Source organism: Notamacropus eugenii, chromosome 5, assembly GCF_028372415.1.
Source record: "Notamacropus eugenii isolate mMacEug1 chromosome 5, mMacEug1.pri_v2, whole genome shotgun sequence".
In the NCBI taxonomy this organism is placed as follows: domain Eukaryota; kingdom Metazoa; phylum Chordata; class Mammalia; order Diprotodontia; family Macropodidae; genus Notamacropus; species Notamacropus eugenii.
This window is the reverse complement of record NC_092876.1, coordinates 107,123,130-107,143,962: the sequence shown is the minus strand read 5'-3', so window position 1 is coordinate 107,143,962 and position 20,833 is coordinate 107,123,130. Positions and strand designations below refer to the sequence as shown.

The 20,833-nt window shown below is 39.9% G+C and overlaps 1 protein-coding gene across 2 annotated transcripts in view; it reads right to left on the bottom strand.

The window, feature by feature from the left end:
• The window catches only part of CAB39L (calcium binding protein 39 like), a 149,804-nt gene that overhangs the window by 22,186 nt on the left and 106,785 nt on the right, over positions 1–20,833 (bottom strand). For both annotated transcript variants that reach the window (XM_072610527.1, XM_072610528.1), the window contains 3 exons: positions 18,687–18,855; positions 12,452–12,511; positions 6,346–6,411 (listed from right to left, as the gene is read on the bottom strand). In XM_072610527.1, the coding sequence (XP_072466628.1) occupies positions 6,346–6,411; positions 12,452–12,511; positions 18,687–18,855 (295 nt within the window). The remainder of the gene's footprint in view (positions 1–6,345; positions 6,412–12,451; positions 12,512–18,686; positions 18,856–20,833) is intronic.

The window sequence follows — 20,833 nt, the reverse complement described above, 5'->3', positions numbered from 1 at the left end:
AAAGAACTCAATTAATGAGTCAGTTCTATTTTTACAGATGCATACATTCATTTTTCTTTTAACTATTTAAATATAGTAGCACTAGAAATCTCTGCTGGAAAGAAAATAGTTTTTAATGGTTTAGAATATGATTGGGCATGAATAAGGGTTATTAAAAAACCTTTTAGGTTAAAAAATTCTGAATTCTTAGATTTCCTTTCCTTGTTACCTATTCTAATATACAGAGGTACATAGAGGTCTAGTCAATAGTTAACACTGAAAGAATTTCCCCAGTATCACTTCTGCCTGGTGGATGAGGAGACAGGTGATTGGGTAGACGTCTCACTGGACTAAGGAAAGTGGGCTAAATTGGAATTGAGGAAAATTTAAAACTTCACAGCCTTACAAATTCCTCCTGATATCTCAACCCTAATCATCCCCTAGTTTATGATACTACAGCTTAAATATCCTGAATGAAGCAAATATATCAAGCAAGGAGTAAGTACATTAAGGTATACAAAAGTAAAGATAATTTTAGAATTATGGACATTTGGGAAAGTCTTAGGAGAAAGATTGAAAAAGGAGAAATCCTGATATAATCAAAGTTTGACTAGGAATTTATCACTGGGAATATTAAGAGGTAAGGAATCAAAGCTGGGTTTTCAAGAGAGGGAAAAATGCAGAAGGAATCAAGGAGTCATGATACACACACACTGCTCATCCCACCCTTTCTTTCTCTATCTAACCCTAAAATTGTAAGGGAACTATATGCTTAGTTCTGCCCCATGTATAAAGTATCAGGATGGGAACTGGGAGGGTCACACATACAGATTTTGATTGCTTAGAAAAAAATTAAGACCCTGGGAGCAGTCAGCATGCTAATGAAAATCATTGCTAGAAGTGACTACCATCTGAGTTAAGACATCAGGAGGAGTTTGTAAGATTGTGATGTCTTAAACTTTCCCCAGTTTCAATTTAGCCCAGTCCCCTTAGTGTGTGCTGAGATAAATCCACTCATTCCTCTGTTTCCTCAACTACCAGGAGAAAGAGATATTGGGGAAATCTTTTCAGTGTTAATTGCTGACATGACCTATATTTAACCCTTGTCCTAAGGCCCACTGGCATGAGACTCTCTCCTCACTGGTGGAGATGAATGACTTGCCCTCTGTGAGTGGCTGAGCAGTGCTGGTGAGATTGGAAGAACTCCAGCCTCCTTCAGCCTCCTTTGGACTCATCAAGCTTCAGCTCTTCAAGTGTTGAGTTGCTTCTAGCAGCCTTGGCTTCCAGCTCAAGAAAGAAGATGGAAGAGGCCAACCCCACTTTGTGGTGCTGAAGGAAAAGATTTTGGAAAGACATGGTGGAGAGTGAAGTGGGGTTGACCTCTTCCATCTGGAAGCCAGGAGAACCTAAGGTAACTCCACACTTGAGGAGTCCAAAGAAGACTTAGAACTTGATGAGGGCTTTGGGATGGGAGTTGGAGAACACATCCTTTGTGAGTGGCAAGAGTATTGTAATAGCTTTTGGTATTGGAAAGAGCACTGAACTTTGAGTCAGGAGTGATATAGGTTTGAATTCTTGCTCCTGTGCTTAATTATATAAACCTTGGGCAAGTCACTTAACCCCAAACTTCAATTTCTTCACCTTCAAAATGGGAATAATAATATTTATACTAACTGCCTCACAGGGTTGTTGGTAAGAATGTGCAACGTAAACCTTCAAGTGCTAAATGAAAGTACTATAGATGTAAGTTCTTATCATAATTACTCATTGAGCACTTAATGAGTCATCTCTTCTCGACTGGATATTCAGCAAGTTTGGAGAATGACTTTTTCTTTGGTAAATAGCTATTATCTTCATGGCTACATTAATTCTCTATTTTGGGGACAGTAGCAGAGAATAGTTGGTAGTACTTAGAAGGCCTGAGAGTTTATTCCCCAGTGCAACAAGAGCCAAGTAGTTCAATCACCTGTTCTCCACCACAGGGTCAAATTCTCCCATGAACTCTGCAGGAAGACTTTGTTTCTCTCTGCAGTTCTGTCTTTCACAGCCTTTATGACATAGGGAACTAATTATACCCTTTTAAAGTGCTCAGCACATGAGGAGGGAGTTCAATAAATGTTGCTGAATGACTGACTAAGAAACAAAGCTTGTTCTACTGTTGGCTCTAACCTCATAACCTTGTCTCATGGTCTCCTTCTGCATGCTCTGCAATTCACTAAGTGTCTGTTAGCTACCAGGCACAGGTAAGGCAAAGAGGAAAGAGTGGTTTTATCTGAGTCATTGAAAAATAGTTTTCAGGGGTGGGTTACCAGGTATTTTTTGTTTTTTTTACAAATTTGTTTACAAGGCAGAGCTAATTTTCTAAGAAAGTTACTCAGAATTCATAGAATGCTTAGAACTTTAGAGATGAAATCTTTGAGGTCAGGTTATCTACAGAAAGGATCATAGATTTAGGTCTGGAAGACACCTAAGAGGCCATCCAGTGCAGCCTCCTCATTTTATACATGAGGGAACAGAGGCCCAAGGAGGTTAGGTAACTTCCCCAAGGCCATATAGATAATAAGCAGAAGAGGTGGGATTTGAACCTAGGACCTCTGACCCTAAAACAAACACTTGCAGTCTAACTCCCTTCACTTTATAATTGAGGGGTCTTTAACACTTAAGGATAGATTATTTTTCAGAATCTCCTTCCTTCCTTCTTTCTTCCCTTCTTTCCTTCCTTCTTCCCTTCTTTCCTTCCTTCCTCCATCCCTTCCTTCCTTCCTTCCCCTTCCTTCCTTCCTTCCCTCCTTCCTTCCTTCCCTGCTTCCTTCCCTCCTTCCTTCCTTCCCCTTCCGTCCTTCCCTACTTCCTTCCTTTCTTCCCTGCTTCCTTCCCTCCTTCCTTCCTTCCTTGCTTCCTGCCTTCCTTCCTTCCCTCCCTTCCTCCTTCCCTCCTCTCTCTCTTTCCTGGGTCTCCCTATCTTGCCCAGTACATCAGTCATTCACAGGCCCTTTCCATTGCTGATCAGCATAAAAGTCTGACTTGTTCCAGTTCCAAAGAGTTGCAGCCATACTTCACCACAGAATTCTCAAGGTCAAGCAGCTCTCCAGCCTCAGCATTCCCAGGAGCAGGGATGGCGGGTGTTGGCTACCACCCACAGCCTCATTAACTGTGAAAGATATAATCCTAAAGCTTGGTCTGAAACTGTGATTATACCAAGGTGGGGAATTCTGGGTATAGAAACTCCCTCTCCACCTTGATGCAATTTGTCTGTAATCTTTGTTGCCTGGGACCCTGAGAAGATATATGACTTGCCCGTGGTTACAAAGTTAGGGTGCATCTGAGGCAGTACTGTACCCAGTCCTCCTGACTCCAAGGCCTGATGGCTCTTCAGGACATCCAGCATATAGCTTCTCATAATCCTAATAACTGATGTGAGAATGGAGGTCGTGTTGAAAGCCATTTGGTTTCCTATGCTGTTCAGGGAATGTAATGTTCTGGTTACCAGAATTATCTGGTTAACTGAAAAGTTTATAATTATAAAACTGAACACAATGAAAAATGATCTTTACAAGCATGTCTTATAAGTTTCTCATTTGCTAATGTGGACATTTCAAGTTATAAAATGAGATCCACATTTTCCACTCCATATACCTTTCCCAAGTAGCATTTTATTTTTTCCTTCAGTTGAAAATAAGAAAGGTGAGATGTATAGAGATGTCTGAATTTATAACGCTAAGATAGGATTTCTAGTACTTTATAAATCAAATTTTGGCAGACTCCACCCCTTCCAAAAAGTCCTCTTTCCATAGATCTGATCTACTTATACTAAAAATATGTTTTTGAGATCCACAAAGGAGTGCATAATTGAAATAAAATATTGAACAAATAATAAAATAAAAGGTGTATATTGAAAATTATTTCCTTTTGTCAGTTCTGTTCTAAGACATCTTGATATGGTAGCATTTTCATGGTAGCATTACAGAAAAATTTCAATTCTCACATCAAAATTAAAGTAATTTTAACAATAAACATAATCTTTATTTTCAAATATTTAAAATGGATCTGTGGTCTCATCAGTTTCAGGCTACAATGATACAGATCCTAATCCATCCATACCTATCCACCCTGTGTGGCTCTTGTCCATGCCCTCCCACAAGTTTACCTCAAAGATTTACCCAATGTGATGCTATGCTCTTTTCTTGAGTTTCCTGACCTTTTGAGGATGCCAATGGGCAAAGCACTGGGTAACCCTCACTCTGTCTATATCACTAAACCATCTTCTTCTTGATTCCTCTATTTCTCTGGTGATAGCCTCTACTCTAGGATCTCTTCACAATTCCTGATTGTTCTGAGAGGCAGTCTGCTCATATTCATCATGTGCTTTCATACACTCTGAATGATATTGATTTAAAACTTTTCAGAGACTATTGATACCTTGACTTACCATCATACAGCAATACTGGTAGAATATTAGTATTGAAAATAGGAGTCTTTGTTTCTGGGAGGTTTGTGGTGACTGAAGGAACTTTTTGATTTCCAAAAAGCAATCCAGGGTCCCTCTTCTTCCTCTTTAGTTATAGGCCAACTTATTGTTGATTTTCAATGTATGATACAGACACATATGTTCACACACGCACTCATGTACACACTGATCAGTTGTACAAGCCGTCCTTTTAAACGAATGTCATAATTTGAACAAAAGGCATTCTTCACTCAATTAGCCTTTCCTTGGTTAGGCCAAACTGTTTTGAGTGGTCATGAGTCTCATCCAGGTGGCTCTGCAGTGTTCTAACATTTAATGCAACCAGCATAATATCATCTGCCCACAGGAGCAACTAGAGGACTTTACCATCTGTAGGAAATGTCTTCGATTCTGCACTGACTTTCCTCCATGAGAACAGTGAATACCTCTGGTGAGAATGTATTTCCCTGTCCTATGTCTCACTTGATATTAATGACGAGAGGGTTACCCAACAAGGGCATCTTTGCTAATATGTCTTTTAAAGAATCTAACATAATTTTGATGTATATGTGTGAGACATTTTGAAAGAGAGACTTTAAGGTGGATTTTGCTTTAAAGAGTCAAACACTTTATAATCAGCAAAACATCAGAATATATTCAGTAGAACATTGCATTTTCTACATCATTCACTCAGCTGTGTCCTATTAAAGATGTCCACCACGGAATATTGCTTTAAAAAGTCTGTTGTTTCTTACTAATGTCTCCAAGGTTTGCACAGAGGCTTCTTATAAAAGATTATATAGATGGAACAGCAAGTATATAGATCAAGAGTCATTCATGCATGCTCAGGATGCTTCTTTGGGCTATCAGTCAAATCTAACATCTCTCCCCACACTTTTCAAATCTTTCTCTCCTCCAAATACTTCATGAAGTGACTCCTCAGTGCTTTTACAATTGTGTCACCTCCAGCCTCCACCTCCTCTAGGTAAATTTCATCCAATTTGTCTGCTTTCCTTTGTCCTGTGTTCTGCTTAGTGCCTTTCCTAGCTTTTCCCTATGTCCACTGGGCATGTGAAGTTAGATTTCAAGGGTTAAGAATGCTGACTGGAGGAGCCCTAGCATCAAATCCTGCCTGATGCTTGCTACCTGTGGCAATCTCTCTCTCTAAATTTCTAAGATGAGGGGGCAAGACTTGATGACCCTTAGAGTCCCTTTCAGCTCTAGACAGATCATCCTCTAAGTGTGGTGGCTCCATTTTCCTTTATAGTGAAGAAGGTGTGTTATACAAAGCCTTCTAGACCTTTTCTATCTCTCTTCTGTTCTCCTCCTATCCTTGTGAAATGACTTTGCTCATCTGAGTCACTAACGTTCCTTAAACTTATGTTATGCTTCACTGCTTGTCTATCTTATGGAGCAAAATATTGTTCATAATCTTCCACCATCACTCTCTCTAAGATTTACAAATCAACTTGCATTTTAAACCAATCTTGGTTAGTTTAAAACTGGCTGCCAGCTTTCTTCATTTGGCAACTGTCAGGTTTTTAATGACTAAGTGATGACCACATTGATGACATGAAGGACCTTTTCAAGGAGTTGCCCATTATTCCACAGCCATTTGCTGGAAAAAACTTTGGAGTAAGAATCTGAATTAGAGATTTGATAGCTGATAAGAGTTTGACAGTTAATAAGGTAAGACCTGATAAGCATTTTATATAAATTCAGGAGATATGCTACCTTAATAACTAAAAACATAGTATGTCTGACCTTGATGGTGTTTATATGTATTCAGATCAACACCTAACACTTTTATGAAAGGAATAGATTTAATAAGATTATTTTCTTTGTTGAACTACATACCAAACACAGTAGTAATGTAGAAAAACCTCAAAATACAGAGACATACTGAAAAATGTTTTTACCTTTAAAGATTGTCTCTTAGTCACATAATTCTCAGACAGAAGCAACTTTTCATAGTCTTCAAAAATCTATTAAAAAAGAAAATGAATGTTAAGGAGTAGAATGAGTGCAATTCTGACCCTGAGTAGTAGATGGACACATCACTGAACCGTTTGCAGTCTATTCTTTTCTTGGTAAAATGAGGCTAATAGTATCCCTCAGAATCTTTAAGAGGTTCAAGTAAGACACACATATTTAAAACATTTGAAACCCTCAAAACACTATTTAAATGTGAATTATACATAGGCACAAATGCTCTAATCACTAAATCTTAATAGGGGATTTACACATGGAATTCCATCAATTTCATTTTACATAAAAGGAAATTGGGAAATAGGGAGATTCAAGTCATTCAAAGTGATTCAATGACCTAACTGCTTCTTCAGCCCTATAAAGAGGTTAGAAAAATGGAACAAATGCTAGTCATCCTAAAAATTCATTTAAGAAAATATCCAGTATAAATAAAGAGTGTATTCATGTTCTATACTATTGCAAAGAAGCTGGCAATACTTTGCTTCATTCCTGTGTAATCCACAATTATTAGTCATTTTTGAAAAGTATGAATTGTGGCAAATTAGTCATTCCAAAATATCTTTATCTAAGGACAGATATTAAGTATACCGTATTATCAGGATGGTCATTTGGGATGGTTTGGGGATAGTTGTAATTCCTGCCTGTGGTTCCTTGCCATTCAGGAGACCAAATAACTTAAAACAGTGTGCCAACAGGACCAATGTTGGGATTGGAAGCTCAATTCCGTGTGGACGGTCTCGGGCAGGTAAAAGTGGGACTTCTAAATCTTAGAGTCTTACGAGGCCCTCCATGAACAGTGGGGGTTCGAGAAGGTCAGACTGAGCTAGCTCGGCTAGCTCGGGTATTTCCGCCTCTCCCCGGGAGATACGTGATGGGTGGAGTCTCCCTGCCCTCGAGGTCGTCCCGGATTGGAGCACACCTAGTTACCTAACAGCACGGTATTTAGATGCAAACTGTGTGGCTGAAGGTTAAGTAGGATTGAGGAAGCCTGAAAGCTCTCTTAGCACGTGAGGAGCCAAAGAGAAAAGTAGGCTCCGTTTCTTTTCTCTTCTCTCTCCCCTCCCCCTTTCTCCCCGCTTGTACTTCTACTTCCAAGCCCTTAAGATCTTAGCCTCCTTAGGAAATCTCCCCCTCTTCCTCCTAAGGAGACCCACCCCCTGCACTTGTAACTAGACCCTGAAATAAAGCTCAACCCCTGTTCGACTCTGGAACGTCCTTTCTCTCATACGTTTATCCGGTTTGGCCAACCGAAGACCTGGGACAGGTAAGAAAGACTCGGGTAGCCCAATACAGGCCTCTAGGCCTGGCAGTTGGCGCCCCAACAGGGATTGGGAGTGCAGATAATCCTGGGTGCTTTTGGGGTACACCCGGAAGGGGCTGTGAAAGAAGCGAGTCCCGAATCCTAGATTCGGAAGGAGAGAAAGTGGAGAGAAGCTTCCCAAACCCCTGGGAAAAGGGCGGAGATGGGGAATCTATTGCCAGTAATAAAGCCAGAGGAACAGGAGGTCTGGGCTGAGAAACTTCACAGGGAATGCAGGAAGGCGGGGGTCACAATAGAGTTAGATGACCTCCGAGAATTTTGTAAAAGGATTTGGAAAGTTTCTCCTTGGCTCAAGCAGGCAGGAATATCAAGAGAAAAATGGGGAGCAGTCGGAGAGCAAATGACTGCTCATGAGCAACAATACCCTGGGGAGCTGGAGGATTTAGATTTCCTGATATTCGGTGTAAGTAAAAGCCTGCTGGAAGGGCCGGAGAGGCCAGGGCAGGATTGGAATGAGAGTGGAAGCGGAGAGAGGGGAGGGGAGAACACGGGAGGGACGGAGAGTCCAGGCAAGCAGAAAGTTAAGCGGAAAGTTAAGGAGCGTAAAGAAAAAATAGACTCGGAGCTCCATCTAGCGGATGGGAAAGGCGAGGCAGGGGAGAATACGCCGTGCCTTCCCTCCGCGCCTCCTTATAACCTGCTCCATTGGTCAGACAGTCCAGGGCCACAGTCCAGTTTGGAAAAAGGAATAAGAAAGGCTATAGAGAATGGAGAAGATGTAGGGACATTTCCTGTGTTAGAAATAGCGGACCCCAGTGTCCCCGGTGGAGTTCGAAGGAGCCACATACCCATAGAGTGGAAGAGAGTGGCGACTCTTAAAGAGGCTTGTACCAAGCACGGCCCTAATTCACCCTTTGTCATAGCCATGCTTGAAACTCTCAGTGGTCAGTTCGTTCTGACTCCTAACGACTGGAAGAGCTTAGCTAGAGCCTGCCTTACCCCTGGGCAAAATGTGATTTGGGTATCAGAATTTTCTCAGAGGGTAAAGAGCACTACCAGTGGGCTAGGGGCTCAGGCCCCCCAGGCTTATCAGCAATTTACAGGAACAGGGCAGTTTGAGGCTACAGGAAATCAATTACAGTACTTGGCCGCCGATTATGTCTTGATTGCTGGAATGGCTATTAGCCGCCTCGGGATGAGGTTATCAAATTTTTAGTAAGGGCCATTGCTGCTGCACTGGAGTCCCCACCCTTGAATTGGAAGTCAGACACCCCGATTTGGGTGGAGCAGTGGCCCCTGACTCCAGAAAAACTCCAGGCATTACAAATACTGGTTAAGGAGCAATTAGCACCCTGGAATGCTCCTGTGTTTGTTATAAAGAAAAAATCCGGGAAATTCAGGTTCCTTACAGATGTTAATCAAGCATTTGTGAGTACCTGGCAGCAGCTATACCAAAATAAACAGCCGCTATGCATTCTTATCAATTTTACCTTAAAGGCGATCCTCGCTAAACAAAGAAGGGGAAAAGGTCGCCTAATACAATCAGAGCTAAGATTAAGAGGCCTAATACAATCAGAGCTAAGATCAAGAGGCCTAATACAATCAGAGCTTGATACAGCTGTCTCAAAAGGCTCACATACTACTCCAGCTATGAGACATTTTAAGATACTAATATGGGGTCGAGGGTATGTTTGTGTCTCCACAGGAAAAGGTCATGCGTGGATTCCCATTAGAAGGATCCGTAGGTGGGAACCGATGTCGGAGACGGCGGAGACGCAGGAGGCGGAGACCCCGGAGAAGGATCATACACCACCTGAGCCTGCTGCTGACAGCTTTAACCTTGCTGCCCAGAGAGGAGGCAGCACTCATCGCAACCGCAGACACTGCTGCTGACAGCTTCCCATCTAGGCATCTCTTTCCACCGGCTGAAGGAGGACTTTGATATCACAAACCCAGGACACTTGGGTGGGGAGGAGGTGACCAATTTTCCAAGGCAGTGAAGGAAGATCTACAGCCCTAGGAGCTTTGATAATTCTAAGGTAGTCTTGGTGGAAGTGGCTCTTACTGCTCTATTTTAAGTTTTGCAGCTTTACGGAGCATGTGAAGGTCTTACTGGGAACTAGGAGAATGATGACAGAAAGTTATTATGTGCTAGCTATAATGGTGTTTTTTAAAGTCCCAATGTCCAACACATTGTGAAGAATACAAGAGAAGCTAAAGGCAGCCTCTGTCCCTGAATGACTGAATGAAAAGAACTTATTTGGCACTTACTACATGCAACGTACTGCGCTAAGCACTGGGGATACAGTTAGAAAAATATAGACAGCTCCTCCCTCAAAGAGCTCACATTCTAAATGTGGAGGACAACACTAAAAAAAAAATTCAGCTACAGGATAGATGGAAAAGGCCAGAAATCCTAAGGATGCATCAAAGGGCAAACAGGGATTTGCTGGAGACAGCTTGACTATTAAATTTTGACTATTGTCAAAGTTGACTATTAAATTTTCAGTGTCATCATTTCCCCTTGGGAATCAGTAAATGTTACAAAATCATGGCTTAATTTATTGTTTTGTTGATTGTCTAAGAAAGTGATGGAGAAAATGTTAATAATATAAATTAAACTTAAAAGTGTGCCATGTGTACATTTTCCCCCCAGATAACTTGTTAAACTTTTACCAACATACCCCTGGGCAGATGGCAAGGTCAATTGGTCCTTAAGCTATTTCAGTAGGTTAGATGACTCTGTATCAGGGCCTCTCCAGGGTCCAGTGCATAATTTAGTGTCTGGCACACAATAAGTGCTTAATAAATGCTTGCTGATGATAAGACGCAAGGCAGATGGTAAGGCCTGGATCTCACTGGAAGGTAGAGAGCTGAAGACTTCCATCACATTTAGGCCATGTGAACAGTCCTGGACTGTGGGCTCTGAGCCATGCTGGCCTGGATAGGTAGGGAAAGGGGTAAGGGAAGGATGCAGGCTGCCTCTTGGTGGTGATGAGTGTCCTAGATCACTGTTCTGGGATGTTCTGGGGCTTGGGGAGATTCATATAGTTAGGAAGATAAGTTAGATAAATGAAACCACTATACAAAGCAATATATAGTCACATGTGAGATTTATTGTGTTCAACTGAATAGATGCTCTAAGAATAAAAGGAAGTGAAAAGCAAGAGAGAGAGACAGGGAAGGAAGGAAAGATATTTAATGTAATTTCCCCAAACTCTTTTTAATACTTTTAATTTAATAATATTATATAGAATTACCAGAATATCGATAAATACACATACATACATGTAGACAAATATAATGTATATATATGTGCATGTGTGTGTGCGTGTGTGTGTGTGTGTGTGTGTGTTTATAAACACAGGTACATACACAGAGATAAAAAGAGAGCACAAATACCAGTCAATCTGGAGTCAGAGTTTCTGGTCAATTGATATTGTATTTTTTCTTTTAGCCTATCTGTGTATTAAAGCATAATTTGATATGCTTATATTCCTTATGTTTGAAAAAGTGACCCATATGCCAATCTCTAGGAGAGAAGCTGTCCCTTCTATAAAATTATTAAGTGAGTCAACTACTGAATATTTAAAGTATTTTGTCTCTGACAACTGTATACCACATCTGCACTTAAGGAACTTGCATGGAACATAGTTATCTAAGGTCTTCCTCCAAGATGTTTTGAGCAAAGTGCTTTATAAACCTTAGAACATGAACCAAACATGAATTGTGATTATATTTTATTATTATAGTAGAGATAGGTATAATCAGTACTACAGATTTGGCTCATGTGTTACTCCATATTTTTTTAAGATATAATTACAGTATTAATTTATCAGCAATAGTACTGTTTGACAGATAGGGCTCATAAAACTAACTACTTAACAGGAAAAGCAATTAAATATGACAGATCTCTGTCACACTGTTTTGCAAAAGTCAGATCTCATGATATTTTTGATAAAAAATAATTTATTATAGAAACTCAAAACAGAAATTAATTTTAGTTTCAGATTCAAAGAATGATGAATTTAACAATGGGTTCTCAAAGGCTATTCAAGGGAAGCACAAATCCTGGCAAATTTTACCCCGCTGGAAAAGTTTTAAGTCTGGGTCCAGAAATAGATCAGATACCTTTGGTACAAGGACTAGTCAAGCCAGGCTCAGAGGGAGTCGTCACCAGGTTGGCCAAAGGGCGATGAATTTTTCCAACCCAAAGAAACTTCCAAAAACAATTCGCTAAGTTTCAGAAGGGTTGCCCTCTGCACTGGTGAAAGTAATATCCACACTAATCTTCCAGTCTACATTCCTGAAGCACTGAAAAATACCTGCAGCCTTTAAAGTAGAGACAGGGTCATGGGATCATAGACTTGGACCTCAGAGGCCACTCAGTTCCACTTACATATAAGAAAACCGGGACCTAGAGAATTTAAGTCATACAGATGATAAACAGCAGAACTAGAATTTGACCCAAAGTACTCTGACTCTTAATCTACCATCTATCCCACGATATCCCAAAGAGGGTGTGACTTTCCATATTCTTGATTTCATCTAAAGCTGCTTCTGAATTTGCTTTCAAGATGATGAGATTTAAAAAGTTTGGGGTACAAGTTGGGTACTGGGCCAGGACCAAGTCACTATGGTATCTAAAAAGTCAGGGACAAGTCCGTAATACTAGTTGCTGGGTCTCAGGAGTCTACTGAGAAAAGAAAATGCGCTTTTGTCACTAGAATATACATAAAATAAATTTTAAAGATTTAAAAGCAATCTATACTCACAGTGTCATAATTTTGTTCTAAGAATTCTGCCACCAACACTTTGTGTCTTGTTAATAAGTCCTAGAAAGAGAATGCACAGGAAAAAAAAATTATTGAATTTGATACATTCTATACACATTCTTTTGTCCTTCCCAAACTGATCATCTCACTAATTAGCAACTTCAAAAATTACAGAATGTTTTAAATCCTTTTATATTACCACCTAATATCATGGAGCAAATTATAATATTTTATGTGGTCTGCAGGGAATTAATAAAAAATTTAAAAGTTAGAAAGATCTAGGGGTTTAAAATTATACTGTTTTATTTATAGGAAAAATATTTCATTGGGAAAATCACAAACAAACACAAATCAAATGTAAACTAGGTAAAATAACATATTTTTCCAAATTATATCATTGTTTTCTGTCTATAGGAGGTAGTGTAGCACAATAGCATAGATAGAAAACAGAATTCAAACCAGAAGACCTGGGTTCAATTTCAAATCTGATATCTACTGCTAGTTACCCAGGCAAGTGAGCTAATCTCTTGGTGCTCTAGACTAAGGCTACAAACCGTAGCAAGAGTACTAAGATGAGGCAGTTGCGGGGATTTCCTCACCCAACAGATGTCTGTACCAGTGAAATATCTGGTTTAGTCCCTACCTTTAATCTATGATTATCATACATGACTTCTTTAATCCCATTCAATTCAGTGAACATTTATAAGGTACACAGATTGTATGAATCACTACGCTGTGCCCTAGGGGAGATATGAAATTTAGATGAGACATTCATGAAGCTTATAGCGCACAAGAGAGATATGTAAACCCAAGTGAAAAGTTAAATGGATGTAGGGGTAGGAGAGGGAGACATTCCTGACTGCAGAGATGCTGGGGTGGTAGCACAGAGGAAGTAGTATCTGAGTAGGGCCTTACAGGATAGGCAGGAGCTCAAAAGGCTAATTCAGGGTGAAGGATATTTCTGATATAGGAAATGTAAAAAAAGAAATAGAAATGGAAAACTGTAAGGGGTGCTTAGGGGATGGAGAATAGTTTAATGGAACTTGACTCGGTAATCAATAGATTCACTACAATTATTTGAGCAAATAAGGACTAGCAATAAATAAGGAAGAAGTCTAGCAATGATATGAAGGAAGGATTGAGCAGTAGTGTGGAGAGAGGAAAAACTATTAAGAGGATAGGTGCAATCTCAGGGGTTTCGAAGGGAATCTTTAGTCCAGGACTCTCGGCTGAGGACACCAAGACCCTAAAATGGGGAGCGAATTGCCCATGGTCATAAAGCTAATAAGGTGCAGAGGTAAGGTGGAGATCCAGGACCTCTAAAGCGATGCTATTTCTTCTCCACCACAAAGACTATTGCTGTACAGCAGGCAGACGAGGGGGCACAGGAATGGATGTAGGTTGTAATAAAGGCTTTACTTGATGGTGGTAGCAGGAAGAGAGAGAAGGGAATAGATGATAGAAATGATGACTATTACATAGGCAATATTAAAATGTCAGGCAGAGGTAAATATATAGAAATAAGACTGTTTTGTGCTATTTAAAAATGCATTTCACAAGGCAGTTTTCCTGATTTTTAACTAGTTTTAGGAAAGATCAATTATAATTAAAATGCAAGAATTTCTATAGCATAAACATGTATGGAAATGAGAATATTTTTAAAATAAAATAATTGTGACCACTTAAGGCTAAGTAGCTTTATGAGAGTTCTTAGTATAAATTGGTCTGTGCATGTAGTTCTATGTTACTACTGAAATAACTTACAGAATACCATATAATGGAATGAAAGAGAATTTTTCCTGTTCTCTACCCATACCTCAGCTGTATTCTAATTTAAATTAAATATTTTAATAATTCTAATCTGCCATAATCCTCTCAATGAACTCATTAGTTAAATACCCTGTCCTGTGCACCTTGCAGAATTTAATTAGAAAGCATACATCTTAAAACTAGCAAAAATTCCAAAGCCTTCTTATTCTAAATATCCTTAGACCTTAATAAATACCTAATGAAAAACTTTTCTTGGGGACACGGGAAAAGGCGGGCTCATGTCACAATCCACAAGTTTAATATTTTAAGCAAATACAAAAAAATGAATCATTTCAGTTATAGTATTCTGAACTTTCATTCCAAGTTGAAAATTATGACATATTGACTCTTATTTAAATACTTGTTCTAGCACTGCTATGTATGTTGGACATCCAAAGACCTACTATTTTTTCCTGTGAGGTCCTCATTAATGCTTTGGAGGTAAAGCTTTATATGGGGAATTTTTTTTTTTTTGGCTTGAATTAGTTTCTGTTTTGAGGAATCTCTGAAGGAATAAGGCAGTTTCAAGACTATGTTGAAATTTCCAGTCTGTTCTGGGGGGGTTCACTGAGCAGGCTATTCCAGATTTCCAAGGACAGAAAGAAATTCTCTCCAGTTGCTTGTGGGTTGGGGATAAGCACCTCATCACATTGTAACTTGCAGCCAGCATCCAACCGTAATAACTTCAAATCTTTAGTCTAAAAGACATAAAGACTCAAAGGGAGACTGGAAATTAACACAGCCACTGCAAGTCAAAGAATAGTTATTTACTAAAGCAGAACATGGAATAGATAGGTTTTTAGTCATATCTTGGTACTGTCACTCATGTATATATATTCTCTTCACTCCTGTCCCTGAGGAAGAGTTGGCTCTTCTCCTTTATGGTCAACTTTTCGACAGGGACCCTGGATCTCATACCTTCCAGTTTTCTTTAGCAGATTGTCTCTATTGTCATCTTCAAGTTCTTTAATCTTCAATCTCTCCCTAACTATTAGGTCCTTTTCCACTGCCTATAAACATGCCTATGTCTCTACTATCTCTAAAACACTCATCTAACCATCCGCATTATCTATCATATTATATCCTTCCTCGTCTTCTCCGCTACACTCCTTGAGAAAGCCATCTACATTAAGTGTCTCTACTTCTCTCATTCATAAACATTAAACAGTTTGGCTTCCAACCTGATCATTCAACTGAAACCGCCTTCTCCAGAGTTATCAGTCACCTCTTAACTGCCAAATCTTACAGTCTTTTCTCAGTCTTCCTGCAGAATTCATCATCTTTCCTCCCTATGACTGTCCAGGGCACCATCACCCACCCAGTTACCAAGAATCACCCTCTTGGCATCATTTCCAACTCTTTATTTACTCGCCTCATATTCAATTTGTGGTAAAATCTTCTATCTTCACAACATTTCTCGTATACGTGCCCTCCTTTTCCCTCACACCCTCTTCACATCTTACCTAGACTACCACAACAGCTCTCTCCCCACTCCAAATCACCTTTCAATCAGTGACCAAAACAATTTTCCCAAAGTTCAAGTCTGACTCTGTCACCTCTTTACTCAGTAGACTCCACTGGTTCCGTTACTTTCATGATTCCATGTAAAGTCTTCTGTCTCTAAAGTCATTCACAGTCTTTCCAGGCATTTCACCCTTTACTTTCTCGCCCACTCTCCCAGCCAGGTACTGGCTTACCTCCTGTTCTTCCCATACAACTTTGGCCCCCACACTGGCTGTCCCCCATGCTTTCCTCCTCACTTCCACCTTTTGGCTTCTTTCAAGACTCAGCTCAAATTCTACTTTTCGCAAAGGGCCTTTTTAATTTCTTGGGCTGTTTGTGCCTTTATTTTGCATATATGTAGTTACTGATGTGTTGTCTGTACAACTAGAATGGGATCCATGAGGGCAGGGACAGTGTTCTCTTACCTTTCTTTGTATCCCCAAAGTTTAGCACAGTGCTTGGTACATAATCATCATCATTCTCAAATTCTAATGATATTTCACATGTATATATAGGTAATTATATACATGATCTTGTAGCTTATGATTTTATACCAGAACGGTAAACATTTATCATGTCCAAATGGTGATTTTAGGGGAAAAATTCTCATTTTAATGACGAATTTGATTCAGTTGCTCATGAGTATTTCTGTCCTGATAACTGTGTAGTGATAACTCCCATTCTAGGTGACGTTCTCAAGTTCCATGTTGCTTTTCCCCTTTGTGATGTCAGGTTCTTGATACACCTCATTCTGGTTTACTTTTTCCAGCTTCCAATGGAGGGTAAGCTACAAGAGGACTACTGATTGTCCAAGAGAAATGCAGCAAATCAATACAGGCTATAGAACTTCAGTATACGGTACATGAAATACCAGATTAAATTAAATCCAAGTGCACATCAGTAAAATATAACAGCAGGGCTTTTCTTATGATGCTAGCCTACTGGGAATCTCTTTAGGTTCACATAACCAAGACTAGTTAGCAGCATGGAGTGGCAGAAAGGGCTCTGGATTTGGAGCCAGAAGACTGGATTTTAATCCAGACTTTGTTCATTTACAATCTGTATGAAATTGATTTCATCTCTCTAGACCAATTTTCCTAGCCTATAAAGTCAGGAGGTTGGCCTACATGATCTCTAAGATGTTCCTTTGAACTCTAAAATCCTATGATCCTAAGTCTAATACTACTGAAAGTAATTGGAAATACCAAGGCTGGAATGCAAATCAAATCAAATAAGCTTCTTTTGTTACTCAATAATAAAGTTAAGCTGCATTAAAAATTCAGCTTGGCTAAAAATAGGACAGCAAAGAATACTAATGAGGAATCTTTTAGTCCCTAAAATATGTTTAAAACTTACATAAACATTAAATCTTATTTATTAAATATTCCTTATCAACCATTTACTTTTCTGCTACAGTTCTATGGTTCTAATTACTTGTGAATTCTTCCTTATAATTAGCTTTTTGAGGGAAAAAATATCCATTTCCATGACAGCAATGTACCATCTGATAAGGGAAAAAACCCTACAGCATCTCTGTTTAGGAGAGCGCTTCTCTAGCTCTTTTGGCAACAGAACTTTTGCATTAAAGAAATGTAATAATCTATCACATTAAACTTCAGAGCCAAAATTTTATGCAGCTGAGGCCCTATAGCATTAATTTCTTTAAGGTTGGTCTGTAGCCATACCAACTGTTTTCGTTCTTTTTGAAAGCTGGATGCTGCTTATCTACCTACCTATCTAAATCTTTCTCTTTCTCTCTCTCTCTGTATGTACATGTATATATAAATATATATTATATATTCTACCCTCTCATGTTTATGTGTATGTTCCTGTCTTTATCTTTCCTTCTTGGCATTTTCTCCCCTCCCTCTCTCCTAACTGCTGGTTTGCTCCTCTCTCTTCCACCCTGTCATCCCTTCCTTTTCCTCTTCAGCAGCAGATCAGTCTTTCCTTTCTAACCTCCAGCTCTGTCTTACTCCTAACAAACTCCCTATTCTTCCCTTCTTCCCCGCTCCAAATCTGCCTCCTCCCCTGCCTTCCCAGCTCTGTCTTTTGCTAGAAAGAGACCTTGGACAAGTGACTGAACCTCTCTGAACTTGGTTTTCCTCACTTGTATAACAACACAGAGAGTCATGGTGAGGCTATTCCTGCATCTCCCTTCTGTTCTGCGCTTTCTCACCCACCTCCTTCTATAACTAAAGTGCCTTCACTCCCTCCAGTTCACCATCCTTTTTTTGCTCTCTCTGGTCAGTGCACAGCTTGGCCTGCTCCCATTCCTCCTCTGCCCTGCCTCTACTGACAGCTCTTCTGCTTGTCTTTCTACATCCCTTTCCACTCTCCATTTTTCCTCCTCTCACATTTTTTTTTTAACTATTTGTATGCTCTTTCACTGCTTCTGGAATCATGGAGCCTTTCTAATAAGTCTTTCCAAGATTTAAATAACCTCTATGTAACAATGACAAACAGGTCACTGCTAAATTCCCATGTTCACCCCTGATAAAATTTAAAAAATTTCAGGTCATAATTTAGGGCACAAAGCAACTGAATGATTGTTTCCTGAAGTAGTTAAACCCTGGTCATTACTCAGCTATAGAGACACTGTTTGTTTAAACTATAAGCAGGGTGGAAGCCACTGAGAAGGGGGAATCCTAGGACAGGTAAAACAAGATGAAAGGAGAGGGTTTTGAAGACCAGTAAAATAGGCCACAGGCCAGCACTGGTCCATAGACAAAAGTCTGGAAAATAGTACCCTGTAACAGATATTTGTGAAATGGTCAGGTAGGATCAGGTGTGATCCATGCATAAGGAACAGGGTTTTCCAAACCCTAGGTACAAATTTCTCTAGAAAAACTGAAACTTGGATTCCCAGTATTAGTTCTTACGGCCAGAGGTGGCCGCTTCAGGCAGATGTGTGGTTATTTACCTTAAATGTAGCAAAGGCATCTGAAGCAATGTCAAACGTGGACAATTCCACATACTTGAAAAATTCTCTGAACTGACTGGAAAACAGGACGATTTTGGCAAGCGGCTCATATCGGATACATTCTCTCAGCATAATTCCACAACGTAAGGCAACCTGGGGCGCTTCGTACCTAAAGTGTCAAAATCACAAATATACAGTTATCTTAAGCTGTACTATATTACCAGCACGCTTGTGACATAAGAGAAGCAGCACGGGGTAGAACTAACTTGGCCCATCTGACCCCATGTATAAAGGAAAAGGTCAGGTTAAATTATATTTGATCTCCCTTCATGAGGTGCTGTGGAATAGTGCGTAGTGTTGGACTTGGAATCCGGAAGACGAGTTCAAATCCCACCCACAGCACATACTAGCTATGTGACCACGGGCAATCATAACCTCTTTGAGTTCCAGTTTCTTCATCTGAAAAAGCACGTAATACCTACAGTACTTAAGTCATAGGGTTGCTGCAAAGCTCAACAACCACAATGTGTGGAAAGTACTTTACAAAACTTAAACCAGTCATGCTGTGACTGTTATTCTCATAATTCAGCTCGTGCTGCTTTAGGGCAATGTCTGGGTCTCTGGCCATTTTCCTGACATGCTGTGCCGCATCTTCTACCTCAAAACAGGCCCTCTGACTCCTGCCCTGGGGAAACTCTCTGGCAAGAATTCACCATAATTAGCAGCCCTCAAACACCAGCCAAATTCCTGCCATGCTGTCATGTTTGTAACACTTCATCATCCCCCAAACCCCCCCTGAAACAACATTTTTAATCTTCTTATCCTGCAGACAATACTCAAATCCACACTATCACTTCTGGAAAGGAAGTATCATTGTTCTATGCGTCCACTCAACGCCCTTCCCAGGCCATCACATATGTGTTGTCTTTTCCTTTCAGTCCTGAAGGCAGGACTGTCTTGCCTTCTATACTTTAATCTATTTAGCACAGTGCCTGGAACACAGTAAACAATTAATGCCTTTTCATTTATTTACCTGAAGATTTCAAAATACCCCACCCCAGCTACCACATATCAAAGAAGACTATCCAATAGATGAACACTAAAGACACGAAAGGCTTTTGTATCAGTTTCTTAAAAAAGATGCATTTTTAAAAAATAAAATTGAAGAAGACAGCCATCCAAGTTCACTGGATCAAGGTTAATATTCACTCTATCTATGTGAGTTCACATATATGGCTTCAGGAACCAATGTGAAAGGAGAAATTAAGAGATAAGTCTGGCTAGGAATCAGAGAAAATAATGGATAGGTAGAGCTGAATGAGAGGGAAGTTTAGAAAACTTTAAAATGTAAAGCATCATGAAACAAACGAAGAACATTTCTATCCGCTAAAATACTACAATAACAACCATTAGAAATATATTAGCATGAGGGTGGAGCTCAGCAAGGTGCCGTGGGGAAGAGATGTGGGAATTTAAGAAGAAACAAAGTCCGCAGGCACTTATTAAATAAACTACTAAATTCCAGGCATTGTGCTATAGTGCTGGGTATACAATGAAAGGCAAACAACAGCCCCTGCTCTCAAGAAACTCCCAGTCTAATGGGGTAGACAATTTTCAAACAACTATGTACAAATTACATGTACACGTGTGTATATAGGCATGTGTGTAGACACACATGTGTATACACATATATATGATAAATTGGAGATAATTTCAGGGAGAAGGCAGTAGTATTAAAGGAGACTGGGAAAGATGTTGCAGAAGGTAGAATTTTAGTTGGGACTTGATGGAAGATGGGAAAACTGGGAGATGGAGATAATGATTGTCTTGTGGGAGCAACAGCAAATGAGCAAGTGTCACTGGATCACAGAATACAAGTTAGGGTGGTTGCTGTCCTTCATTCTCGAAGAGGACCAAAATGACATCACTCCGTTGGAGTCAAGGTATGTGTCTGATGATGGATGATCGGACCAAAGCAAGCTCAGAAGCTCTACCACAGGTTGGGCACAAATAGTCTATACGAACATTTGGGATGGAGATGTCTCTAAATTTGTGCAGCTCACATTTCTTCTGAGCTACTGCAATTCTGCTTTGCTCACAGAGCACAGCACCCTCTTTGATGCGGGTGCACCATGCTTGGGTAGTCC